The following is a 13,712-nucleotide window of genomic DNA, read 5'->3' on the forward strand; positions in this document are numbered from 1 at the left end:
ATCCCATGGATGGAGGAGCCTGGTGGGCTGCAGTCCATGGGGTCGCTAAGAGTCGGACACGACTGAGCGACTTCACTTTCACTTTTCACTTTCATGCATTGGAGAAGGAAATGGCAACCCACTCCAGTGTTCTTGCCTGGAGAATCCCAGGGATGGGGGAGCCTGGTGAACTGCCGTCTATGGGGTTGCACAGAGTCGGACACGACTGAAGCGACTTAGCAGCAGCAGCAACAGCAGCAGCAGCACTGTGCATATGTTAAGAGCTTTCCACATGGCGCAGTGGTAAAGAATCTACCTGCCAATTCAGGAGACACAGATGTGGGTTTGATCCCTGGGTTGGGAAGATTCCTTGGAGTAGGAAAATGGCAACCTGTTTAAGTATTCTTGCCTGGAAAACTCCATGGACGGAAGAGCCTGGTGAGCTATAGTACGTGGGGTGGCAAAGAGTTGGACACGACTACATATGCACTCATGTGTATATGTTAATCCCAAACTCCTACTTTATCTGTCTCCTCTGTGCCCTGCTATCCTTTTTGGTAACCATAAATTTGTTTTCTATGCCTGTGAGTCTACTTTTGTTTTGTAAATAAGTTCCTTTGTATGACTTTTGTTGGTTCTGCATGTAAGTGCTGTCATGTGATACTTGTATCTCTCTCTCTGATTGACTTCACTTAGTAGGATCATCTCTAGGTCCATCCATGTCGCTGCAAATGGCTTTATTTCATTCTTTTTTATGATTGAGTGATATCCCAATGTATGTATTTATATACCACATATTCTTTATCCATTCATCTGTCAACGGACCTTTAGGTAACTTCCATGTCTTGACTTTTGTGAACACTTCCGTTATGAACATTAGGGTGCATGTGTCTTTTCAAATTAGAGATTTCTCCGGACATACGACTAGAAGCGGGATCACTGGGTCATATGGAAATTCTGATTTCAGGTTTCTTTTTTTTTTTAAGGAACCTCCATTGTGTTCTTTATAGTGGCTATACCAGTTTACTTTTTTGGGGGGTGGGGTGGTGTGGGTACTACGTCTTCAAAATCCTGGGTGTGAGTTACACTCACAGTACATCTCCATTCAGACTGGCATATTTCAAGTGCCCAGGGAGCCACACAGAGGTGGTGACCCCTGAATAAGACCGTCACGTAGATAGCAGCTCCTTCTTTCTCTTTGCAAAAGCTGGCTGAGTCTAGGGAACAGCTTCAGCACAGGGCACTGGGCATGGATGTTGTCTGATTCTGACAGGAACTGTAGCTGAATCCTGCTATTTCCATGTTGTCATGTCTGTCCTGGGGATGATTTTATTAGAAGATGCTGTGTGAGCACCTAGAGTGCCAGGTGCTCGGCAGGACTTCCAGAAAAGGTTGTGTGTGGGTTTTGATAGTAAATGTTGGTACCCATACAGACCCTCTGGCAGCAAGGTCATTGGGGGAACTGAGCCCCAGCTACCTTCTGCTCTGGTACCCCATAAAGATGCTTGTGACCTTAAAGGTCCCTGCTACCTAGACAGCCCACTTGCCTCCTTCCGCCTTCCTCCCAGCCACTTGGGCCCCTCCCTGGCTTAACCTCTCACTTTCAGCATGATCTTTCTCTGCCTCTTCTACAGACTTTCTTCTTCTTCCCTTAAATGTTGGCTTTCTAGAGTTCTCTCGAACATGTGTCTTACTTTTGTGATGTCATCCAGTACCTTCCAAGCTCTCTTGCTCTTCAGGGTCTAGCCTCTACACCTACTTCACTTAAAATGATCTCAGCGTCTTCTCCCAAATTTCCCCTTCCCTTTTCATCCCCTACTCAAGGGCTTGCCCCCACGGTCCATATAGTCACCCAAGCCTCAGTTGGGACCCACTCTGGAAGCTACCCTCTTCCCATTCCACATCTTTCCTGGTTCAAGCCCTCCATCCTCTCCCACTTGGGTCCTTGCCTTTTATCCTGCCTGGTCTCTTGGCTGCCTGGTCTGTTTTTAAAAGACCACCCCTGTTGCTGTTCTACCTTCCTTCAGGGTGCAGCCTCCTCCAGGAAGCCCTCCCTGACTTCTTTCTCCCATCTCCCCATCCCTGTGTTCCATCCATGTTCCTGGCCACCTTCAGGCTTTCCTAGGTTGGGGGAATAGGCTGTAGGCAGTGGGGTCTTTTCCTTCACCCTGATTTGGAAAGGAGTTTCTTCCCAGAAGCTGGGCCTCACAGTGATCTTCTAGAAACACTTGGATACCAACATGTAGGATCCAAGTGGCTTTTCTAAGGCCTGGTGTTGATCAGCACTGCCCAGGAAGGAAGTGGGTTGATGGGCTAGGCAATTGTGAAATCGGGAGCCCCAGGAATCTGCTGGGTCAACAAATACCAAAGAGGAAGTGGTGGGGAAAGGAAGTGGATGATGGGTTTGGGAGGGCAGAGCTCCCAAACCCCCTGCATCTGGGCCGCCTGACCTTCTCAAGTACCCCATCTCCAACCTTCAGGATGGTATTACTTCAGATTGGTGTTGTCCGAAAGGAATATGATGTGAACCACGCACATAATTTTAGATTTTTTCAGCAGCCAAGCAAGAGACAAGCAAAGAGAAACAAAATGAATCGGGTAAAATAATTGAATGCTATATTTTATTGAACCGAATATATTTCAAGTACTATCATTTCAAAATATGATCAGTACAAAAAGTTATTGAAAGAGTTCACATTCTTGTTTTTTCTTCACACCAAGTCTTTGGAATCTGGTATGTAGCTTTCACTCACAATAGCTCTCATTTCAGATCCACCTCATTTAAAATGCTCAGCAATCTTGTGCAGCCAGTGACTACCATATTGGACAGCTCAGAGCTATACTTCCTTTATTAATGTTCAGATCATCTACAAAATTTTAATATCTAACTGCTGGAGTTTGTATTTCTAACATGTGAAGATTCTGGTGTGACATTCTAGAATCCTGTGATTCAAATAGTGTGTGACTAACGTTGTAGGATCCCTTAGATCAAGTAGCCTGTGATTCCAACATTCTGAGAGTCTGTGATTTCAACAATTTAGGCTTCAGAGTCTTTGACCTAGCTCAGCCATCAGCAAACTCCAGCCTGTGGACCAAATCCTGCCCGTTGCTTGTTTTTGTGAATAAAGTTTTATTGGAACACAGCCATGCCATTCAGTCTGAGGCCACTTTCATTTTACCAAAGAGTATGTATGGCCTCTTGACCAGCAAAAACTAACATACTTACTCTCAGTTCCCTCACCAAAAAGTTACCCTTGGGCTAGAAATTCAGATTCTAAGCTGGATGGTGATTTTTACAGCTGCTTGTTTTGTTGTACTCTTTACTTCACACGTTACAGACACACTTTTTCATGCATCAGATATCTTGTAGTAATATATATATTGTTCAAAAGAGACTGGTTTCCCTGTGTGGGCCACTCACCCTTTTGGGCTTCTGGAATTCTATTAGCCCCTGGTGTGGTGGTTTAGTCTCTAAGTTATGTCTGATTCTTGTGACTCTATGGACTGTAGCCCACCAGGCTCTTCTGTCCATGGGATTCTCCAGGCAAGAATACTGGAGTGGGTTGCCATTTCCTTCTCCAGGGGATCTAACGGACCTGGGGATTGAACCCTGGTCTCCTGCATTTTGCAGGTGTATTCTTTACTGACTGAACCACTAGAGAAGTCCCATTAGGGTGAACTTTATGAAATTACCAGACTTCATCCTATTTTGGAGTGAGGGGCATAAGAGCTTATTATTTTTAAAAAAATGTATGATATGCATAATGTAAAACTCACCATTAGTAACATTTAGTACATCCACAATGTTGTGCAACTCTGACTACTATTTCTAACTAGTACTACTTATAACAGACTACTATCTGTAGCTAGGTCCAGAACACTTTCTTTTTTTTAAAAGAAACACACATTTTATTTTTAAAATTAATGTATATATATATATATATATATAGGCCATACTGTGCAGCATGTGGGATCTTGTTCCCCAACCAGGGATTGCACTTGTGACCCCTGCATGGGGAGCATGGAGTCTAAATCCCTGGACCACCAGGGAAGTCCATCTAGAACATTTTCATCACCCCAAAAGGAAGAACCCATTAAGCAGTAACTTTCCATTCACATCCCTCCCTTCCCCTCAGGTTCTGGCCATCACTAACCTGCTTTCCGTTGCCACAGATTTGCCAGACTTCAACCTATTATGACTCACAAAAAATGACAAATTTCATATGGATGAACTGAACAAACTTCTAAAGGGCTTCCTAGGTGGTGCTAATGGTAAAGAATCTGCCACCCAGTGCAGGAGACTTAAGAGATGAGGGCTCCAACCCTAGGTCAGGAAGATCCCCTGGAGGAGGGCATGGCAACCCACTGCAGTATTTGTGCCTGGAAAATTCCACGGGCAGACGAGCCTGGCAAGCTACAGTCCATGGGGCCCCAAATAATCGGACTTCTAAGATGTCCTTATTGTATCGTGTTGAGGGGCCAATACTCAGGATCTCATAGGGCGTCTATAAAAGGAACCCCACTCCTTAAATGATCCCCCAACTTTTCATAACATCTGTGTCCCTGTCTCCATTCACAGCATCCCCCAGCTCCCCAGATAAGAACCTCCAGCTCCAGAGACAGCAGCAAACCTTAGCTTCCTAGAATCCAAGAAACAGTTAGCTGGGACTCGGTGACCAAGCAGTTTAAGTGATCTGAGAAATACATTTTGTAACCTCAAGATCAGAGGAGGTTTGAGCTCATAAAGGACGGTGTCCCCTCCTATACCTGCCCTCACCCCCTGGGACTGCTCCCATGTTACTTTCTCTTTCTGACGAGGGTGGGTTCCCACAGGGGGCTTAGGGCTGGTGGGATGTAGGGGACGAAGGCGGTGGGAGGGGGTGGTCTGGGTCAGGCTCAGCCAAGACTGGGTCGCCCAGAGACACCCCCGCTCACACTGAGAGTTACTGTCTCTAGACCCCAAAACAACTCCCGCTACCAACGGGAGTTTCTTCTCCAAACAAGAAAAGAAATGTATAAATATACCCCTCAGCCTCTGAAGCACGCACACAGTGGTGCAGACACCAAAACCACTGAATGAAGGGTTCTGAGGCTGGGATGAGGATCGCTTCCTCTTGCTAAGCCTGTCTCCCTAAAATGCAGCTTTTAAGAATTGATAGCATATGCTTTTTATTGTTCCTTAATGTGGACACAGCATCTCCTGTGTGCCAGGCGCTATTGTACGTGTGTATTTTATTTTATTTTTTAATTTTACAATATTGTATTGGTTTTGCCATATATCAACATGAATCCGCCACAGGTATACACATGTTCCCCATCCTGAACCCTCCTCCCTCCTCCCTCCCCGTAGTGCATGTGCATTTTAAATCTCTTCATCCATTTAACGTTCATAGCTAAAATGTCCATTTCACAGATGAGGAAGTTGAGGCTCAGAAGGGTTGAGGCCCGAGAAGCTTGTCAATGGGGAAGCTAGAATATGTACGCTATTGCTCTGGCTCTCAAATCCATGTTCTCAGACTCTATGCTACGCTGGGAGAGAGGTTAGGAACCACTATGCTCAAAATCTTCCCATTTTATTTATTATTATTGTTTGTTAAGCTTTCGGCCAAGTTGTGCAGCTTGCAGGATCTTAGACTCCTGACCCAGGATCGAACCTCGAAGCTCAGAAGTGAAAGCGCAGTATTCTAACCGTTGAACCACCAGGGACGTCCCCCAAATCTTCCCATTTTAAAGAGGGAAAACAGAGGCCCACAGAGCGGATAGGACTTGTTGTGTTTTGTCTGCCTCTGAGGCCTCGGGCCCTGTGCTGGGCACCCTTGGCCTTTTACTGGAGGCTGTGACCTTGAGCTGGCTCCCTCAGAACGTGGGAGGCGGGAGGCATACTGGTCTTCAAGGCTCTGCAGAGGGCAGAAGGGAGGGGAGGGGCTGAGCTGGAGTCCGGGAGTGGGTGGGGGTAGTGGGCTGTGGGGACTTGGTGGGGAAGACCTCAGAGGGCCCTGCTGGGACAGCCAGTCTAGGCCGAGACCCCCAGACCCCAAAGGTCAAGCCACATGTAGATCTGGTTTCCAGGAAGCTGGTGACATGGAGATTGGTGCTGGGGACACTGGGTCAGCTCCCACCCACCTTTGCCCGCTGCCCGGTAATTTTGGGATGTGTGAGTCATGGGAAGAATCCAGGACAGACGCCAGCGGCAATAGGAAAAGGCCAATCCTGTTTTTCCTTGCTTAAGAGCGTCGGCTGGGACCTGTGAGGTGACAGTGCCCGGCGGAGTCCCCTAGGAGCTCCGGGAACTGGCTTGCAGGAATTCACTAGCTCACAGACGTTTGGGGAGAGACTTCAGAACACCCGGGTCTTGGCTGTCAGCCTGGATCTTGCCCCCCGCCGTGGCATCTGGCCTAACTGGGGACCCTTCCTCAAGAGACGGTAAGGATGGAGGGAAGAAGGGAGGGGGGCATTTTCCCAATCCTGGTTATATAGACTCATTATTTTCAGCATCTGGGAATCAGAACTAGAATTTCAGGAGTGGAGTCTTAATACCATCGCAATGGAATCTGATTCAAAATCCCAGACTCTTGGAATTTACTCAGGCAGGTCAACAGAAAGCTTCTGTTGAGGGAATCCCATATATTAATATTATCACACTCAGGTGGGCTTCCTTGGTAACTCATTTGGTAAAAAAAATCCTCCTGCTATGCAGGAGACCCCAGTTTGATTTCTGGGCTGGGAAGATCCCCTGAAGAAGAGTTAGGCTACCCACTCCAGTGTTCTTGGGCTTCCCTGGTGGTTCAGTGGGTAAAGAATCTGCCTGCCGTGCAGGAGACCTGGGTTTGATCCCTGGATTGGGAAGATCCCTTGGAGGAGGGCTTGGCAGCCCACTCCAGTATTGTCGTCTGGAGAATCGCCATAGACAGAGGAGCCTGGCAGCTGCAGTCCATGGGGTCGCCAAGAACCGGACACGACTGAGTGACTAAGCATACAAGCACACACACAGGTATAAATGTAGAAATATAATTTATTTGGTGTATAAAATCAGAAGATAATAATACTACCCATGATGCTCCTTAAATGTCCTTTAGTCTGTGGCTGGTTAATAAGCATGACACACCCAGCCTGTGGATTGATTTTGACCTTATTGTGAAGAAAGGAGTTGATTTGTGTCCAGATAGGGAAAGTAGATCTGAGACATATTAAATGGAAAAGATTAAGCAATGGCACAGGGAGTGTTTGGATTTCTGTTTAATATGTTAAAAGGGAAATACCATTGACTGAGTTGCTTACACAGGGAAAACTCAGATTTGAACCAGGAAGACCTGGGAAGGGTGGAGTCTCGGGGTGGCGGGAGAGGGTACATGTGGATCTGGGACCAAGTGGCCAATGCATGTCTAACGCTCACGGTGGACGAGCTCAGCTCTTCATGCCTATTAAGTTGATGAATTCTCCTAACACCCTCTAAGGTGAGTCTATTGTTCTCATTTTTGCAGACGAGGAAGCTGAGACACAGAGAGGTTTGGTGGTTTGCCCAAAGCCACACAACTGGTGAGGGCTTGAATTTTCATTCTGTTGAAATGCAGATTCCGATTTGGTAGGTCTGGGGATGGGCCTGAGATTCTACACTTCTTTTTTTTTTTGGCCACGCTGTATAGCATGTGTGGGATCTTAGTTCCCCAACCAGGGATTGAACTCTTGCCCCCTGCAGAAGTGGGGAGTCTTAACCATGGAACCAGAGGAAGTCCTGAGGTTTGAATTTTTAAAGCCTGCACATGGCTTCATGTTAGAGATGACAATAATATGAAAGTGAAGTGCTAAACTTCACACACAATGGCTTGGCCTTTTAGTAGCTACTTGGCATGGAGGAGGGGGAAGGGGAGTGCCCCAACTTCCCTTCTGCCCTTCCTGTTGTGTCAACTCCAGCTGATGCCCTGCGGAGGGCCAGTCAGCCCAAAAGAGTCAGCAGAGAGCCGCAGTGTCAGGTTATTATGACATCATGCGGACGAGTCTATTTTCTACCTGAGCCCTTGATCTGTGCCACAAGCTTTACACATATCGACTGATCAAAGCCTCCCCAAACTGGTGAGGTAGGCTCATCTCCGTGACTAGCTTCTCAGATGAGGAAACCCAGAGAGAGAGCCGGCTGAAACTGTGCACTCAAGAGTCGGAGAGGCCGGGTCTGCTCAGGGTCACTGGCTGTCCGGCCTTCCAACTCTCCCAAACCTAAGACTTTTGGATGGTGATGTTCTAGGGCCTGGAGTTTCAGAGTGGGACTAACTAACACAGTTTGAAATTCAGCTCTGTTACTTGCTTAGCTGAGCCACCTTCGGTAAGTTTCTTAATTTCTCTATGGCCTCAGTTTTCTTGTCTGCAGAATGGGTCTAACAATGGTGTGAAAATCAGAGGGTTGTTATAAGGACTAAATGATATAATATGTAAAGGGGCTTGGAGCGATGCCTGGCACAGAACACAAAGTACTCGCTAGATGGTGCTTAATAGTAATAATAATGAAAGGGGATTTCCTGATGGCTCAGATGGTAAAGAGTCTGCCTGCAACACGGGAGACCTGGGTTGTAGTAGCAGTTATGATTCACATTCTATGGTAGACAATGTCATTTCTCTGCTCAGCACCTTCCCATGGCTCCCGTCTCATGCAGAATAAAAGATGAAGAGCTTACAGCACCTAGGTGGGCACTGATACCTCTGTTTTTACCTCCCATCTATTCCACAGGAGATGGAGTTCTAATGTGTACCGTCAGGTTCCCGCCTTAGGGTATTTGCACTGGCTCTTTCCTCTGCCTGGGATTCACTTCTCCCAGATCACCACACAGCTCCCTCCCCACCTCCTTTCTTGTTCCTGTTGTTCAGTCCGTGTCTGACTCTTTTCGACCCCATGGACTGCAGCTCACCAGGCTTTCTTGTCCTTCACTATCTCCCAGAGCCTGTTCAAACTCATGTCCATTGAACATGGACATGATGTCCATGGTTGGATGATGTCATCCAACCATCTCGTCCTCAGTTCCCCCACCCCCCACCTTCTCCTCCTGCCCTCTATCCCCTCCTTTGTGGTTTTGCTCAAATGTCACCTTTTCAGAGAGGCCTTCCTTGACTCCTCATTTAAAGTTCAACTATAAGGAATTAAAAATTCCAAAAAAAAATAAAATAAAATAAAAATAAAAATTCCTTGTAATGCAGGAGACCTGGGTTCGATCCTTGGGTTGAGAAGATCCCCTGGAGAAGGGAAGGGCAGCCCACTCCAGTATTATTGCCTGGAGAATTCCAAGGACAGAGGAGCCTGAAGGGCTACATGCCATCTATGGGGTCGCACTGAGTCGGACACGACTGAATGATTAACACTTTCACATTTACTTTCATCTTGATGAATATTCAAGTTCCAATAGTTTAGATTCTAGAGTTCCAGTCTGCTAACTGGCTAGTGGTCAATGCTCTAGAGCTTCACTAGTCACGTGTAGCTATTTAAATCAATGAAAATGAAATAAGATAGAAAGTTTAGTTTCTCAGTCACCCTGGCTCCCATTTCAAATACCACAGATATGGACTATTTCCATCAACATTGAAAGTTCGATTGGACAGGGCTGGTCTAGAATGCCAAGCGATAAATGGCTAGCTAGCTACTAAATTCTAAGAATTTAGTATTTTGGAATTCTAAGATTTTTAGCATGTTAGAATTCTAACATGGTAATATTCTGGTAATAAGCTGGGGCTCTAACACTAACATTTTAGAATTCCAAGATTCTAATGTGCTGGAGTTCTTTTTTTCTTATAGCTTTATTTATTTATTTTGATTGTGTTCAGTCTTTGTTGCTATGCAGGTTTTTCTCTAGGGGCTACTTTTCAGTTTGGGGGCCCCGGCTTCTCATTGCAGTGGCTTCTCTTGTTGCGGATCACGGGCTCAGTAATTGTGGCTTCTGGGCTTTAGAGCACAGACAGGCTCAGTAGTTGTGGAGCACGGGATTTGTTGCTCCGTGGCATGTGAGATCTTCCCGGACCAGGGATCAAACCCGTGTCTCCTGCATTGGCAGGTGGATTCGTTACCACTGAGCCACCAGGGAAGCCCTGCACTGGAGCTCTAACGTTGTCCTGTCCTGGTTTCTGAGATGCTAAGGGGCTGGTGTTCCTATCCACTAGGATTCTGAGGGCCTGACAGTTTTCGTCTCTGAGTTTTCACACCATTGCTCGCCTTCCCAGGTGTCTGCAGCCTGAATGGAGAACAATTCTCTCGGCAATGAGTATGGGGATTACAGCGACCTTCCGGATCTCCCGGTGGACTGCGCTGATGGCTCCTGCATGTCCATTGACCTCCTCCACGCGACCCCACTCCTGCTGTATGCCGCCGTCTTCCTGGTGGGGGTGCCGGGCAACGCCATGATGGCCTGGGTGACCTGGAAAGAGGCCCGCCAGAGGGTCAGTGCCAACTGGTTCCTCCAACTGGCCGTAGCGGACCTGCTCTGCTGTCTGTCTCTCCCCATCCTGGCAGTGTCGGTCGCCCACAAGGGCCATTGGCTGTACGGGGCAGTGGGCTGCCGGACCCTGCCCTCTGTCATCCTGCTTTCCATGTATGCCAGCGTCCTCCTCCTGGCCACTCTCAGCACGGACCTCTGCCTGCTGGCCCTCAGGCCCATCTGGTGGGGGACAGCTGGGCGGGCGTGCAGGGTGCGGGCAGCCTGTGGGGCATGCTGGGGGCTGGCCCTGCTGCTCACCGTGCCCTCGGCCATCTACCGCCGGCTGCATCAGGAGCATTTCCCACACCGGCTGGAGTGTGTGGTGGACTATGGTGGCTCGACCGTGGCCGAGAACTCAGTGACGGCCACCCGGTTTATTTTTGGCTTCCTGGGGCCGCTGGTGGTTGTGGTCGTCTGCCACAGTGCCCTCCTGTGTCGTGCTACCCAACGCCGCTGGCCACTGGGCCTGGCTGTTGTGGTGGGGTTTTTTGTCTGCTGGGCCCCCTACCACGCGCTGGGACTGGTACTCACCATGGCGGCCCCACACTCCACCCTCCTGGCCCAGGCCCTGCGGGCTGAACCCTTGGTGGTGGGCCTGGCCCTTGCTCACAGTTGCCTCAATCCCATGCTTTTCCTCTATTTTGGGCAGGCTCAACTCCGCCAGTCTCTGCCAGCCGCATGTCGCTGGGCCCTGAAGGAGCCACAGAGCGAGGATGAAAGTATGGTCAGCAAGAAATCGACTAGCCACGACCTGGTCTCAGAGATGGAAGTGTAGGCTAGGGGGAAATCGGTTTCTCTCCTTCTATCCCATTTTGCAAGATGGGCTTCAGGCATAGCTGGATCCAGGAGCTTAATGATATTGTCATTTGTTCTTTTATTCATTCAACAAACATTTGTTATGCCCCTGCCATGTGCAGTGCAGATATAAAACATTTCCATCATTGCAGGAAGTTCTACTGGACAAGGTTGCTCTAGAATATCACCTGTTCAGATCTTTGAAATCACATAGTAGTGATATCCTCTTAACTCCAGGACAGCACTTTACACACAGTTTCTCCTTTAAGGTAATTCTTACAACAACCCAGAGGTCGTTTTCCCAAGATCGCACAACAAGGAAATTATAGAGCTGAGATTGGATCCCATGTTTACCTGACCCTAGTATCCATGCTCTTGATCATTGAAAATTTCCTTCAACGCCTTCTTCAAATAGTCTCCTCCCTGGGGAACAGAACATTCTGTTCTCCAAGTTCTGGAACAAAATTTCCCAGCTAACCTGTAAGTTTTCCAGGGACAACATCTGGGCTAGTTTAATTTCTGTCTCGCCTCCACCCTTCCCAAACTTTAAAAAGAGCCAAACTATGTTTGTGTACACCCTATTTTCTTCCAACTAGATTGTGAGCTACCCAATGATGGGGATCTTTTTGTTAAAAAAAAAAATCTGATACAGGGACACGTCTTAGGTCAACAACACATATTTTATTTTTTGATATTTTATTCAGCATTCTCATGGAGAAGGGAATGGCAACCCACTCCAGTATTCTTACCTGGGAAATCCCATGGACAGAGGACAGAGGAGCCTGGCAGGCTACAGTTCATGGGGTCACAAGAGTTGGACATAACTTAAGAAACTAAACCACCAGAATTCTCATGCATGATCCAAAATTGCCTTATCAAATGAATCCTGTCCTGGGACAATTTATATAACTTCATGAAAAGTTGGAAGAAATCTTGCTGTTAATCCATTGGGGCCAGGTGCCATTTAGGAGAGTTCTTTGTACATTTGTAAACAGTCTTTTGTATTTTTTTAAATTTGTTTTCCTTTCTTATTGCATCAGTGTTACTTCTTGTTAAAAAATAATTAATTTCATGAAAGCTTTTAGAGTCTTTCTCAGCAATTTTCCATAGAAGTCCTTTGATCATGAAAAATAACCTTGTTTTTGGTTTGTTGCAACTTCCTCCTTTTGTTCTTAAGTTTGTTCTTTGGTTTTTGTTTATTTTTAGCATGAATGTATCAAGTTCTTTAGGTTTCCAATTAGAATGTTTCCCAAGAACTAGTTTCAAGTTTTCTACTCAATCCTTAGCATTGGTAGTTTGTTATTTTCTTCCTAACTTCATATTTGTTGCTTGCTTTCTCCCATTTTCATTTTTTAAAAAAAATTGTAGTTCTCTTTTGTACATTTTAAGCAGATGTTAGTCAATTTCTTCCCCTTCTTCTTTTGATCATGACACAAGAATTGGCCTCTCAATGTTCTAATTGCTTCCTAAGGATTCAATAGTTACATACAACTTACCACTTGACATTCCAACTCATTGTAGAATAAATAATTTAATATGCTCAAAACGGAACTATGGATTTTCTCTTTCAGCCATCCTCCTGCTTCTTTTCCATCCCAATTAATGGCAACTCTATTTCCAGGCGCTCAGGCCAAGAACCTCGGGCCACCTCTGTTTCTCTCATATTCACAGTTCATGACCAGTTTATCAGCCAATCCCTGAAGATTCTATTTTAAAATATCAATTTTCTCCGCCATCATCCTGGTCCAGCCATCTATTGTGGCAGCCTCCCCCTTGGTCCCCTCTTCTTATCTTGAATCCCTGTAGGCTGTTCCCCACATGGGAGCCAGAGGACTCTGTTAAAATCTAAGTCACATGGAACTCTGCCCATGGACTCCACCTCACTCAGATTGGAAGCCAAAGTCCACACTTGTATCCTCCTCCTCTCTCCCACCTCATTCCCTATTGTTTTCCAACCTTCATCCAACTACACAAGCCTGCTTGCTGACCCTTGAACCCTCCAAGTTATGTGGTCATCTCAGTCTTTGCCTCTGTTGCTTCCTCTACCTTGAATGCTCTGGCCAAGGGATCCCCATGGCTTGCAACGCTGTTTTTAGCTCTTTGCCTAAATGTTACTTTCTGGGAGATGCCTTCTCTGACTGTCACTGGACCAAATAACATCACTCCTTGTCCCTTCCCTGCTTTGTTTTACACCATAGAAAATGCAGTTCTGCTTGACATTCTATATATTTATTTTAATCTATGAGTCTGTCTCCCTCACCAAAATATAAACTCCTTCGTTTTGTTCATTTCTGTACCCTCAGTACCTAGAACTGATTCTAGAAATGAAAGCTTCTTAACCATGATGCTATCCAAAGGAAAAAGGAGAATGATGCGAAGGATATAAAAAATGAAAGATTTAACATTTATCAAGCGCCTATATGTATAATAGTGAAATAAGTTTAGCTACCTTATGTATGCATACTTTTGCATTTGTTTTTCCCAACA

At 46.4% G+C, this 13,712-nt stretch overlaps 1 protein-coding gene across 6 annotated transcripts; it reads left to right on the forward strand.

The window, feature by feature from the left end:
• Positions 1–5,961: 5,961 nt before the first annotated feature.
• Positions 5,962–12,771, forward strand: C5AR2 (complement C5a receptor 2). Of its 6 annotated transcripts, none has more exons than XM_070771335.1 (4): positions 5,962–6,402; positions 6,796–6,970; positions 7,461–7,561; positions 10,177–12,771. In XM_070771335.1, exon 4 carries the CDS (start codon positions 10,192–10,194, stop codon positions 11,203–11,205), a length of 1,014 nt encoding a protein of 337 aa, XP_070627436.1. In that variant the 5' UTR covers positions 5,962–6,402; positions 6,796–6,970; positions 7,461–7,561; positions 10,177–10,191; the 3' UTR covers positions 11,206–12,771. The 6 variants fall into 6 exon arrangements, with proteins under 6 accessions (XP_070627436.1, XP_070627435.1, XP_070627434.1 ...); XM_070771334.1 differs by having other exon boundaries at positions 7,461–7,515; XM_070771333.1 differs by lacking the exon at positions 7,461–7,561 and having other exon boundaries at positions 5,964–6,402.
• Positions 12,772–13,712: the final 941 nt, after the last annotated feature.

Source organism: Bos indicus, chromosome 18, assembly GCF_029378745.1.
Source record: "Bos indicus isolate NIAB-ARS_2022 breed Sahiwal x Tharparkar chromosome 18, NIAB-ARS_B.indTharparkar_mat_pri_1.0, whole genome shotgun sequence".
Classification (NCBI taxonomy): Eukaryota; Metazoa; Chordata; class Mammalia; order Artiodactyla; family Bovidae; genus Bos; species Bos indicus.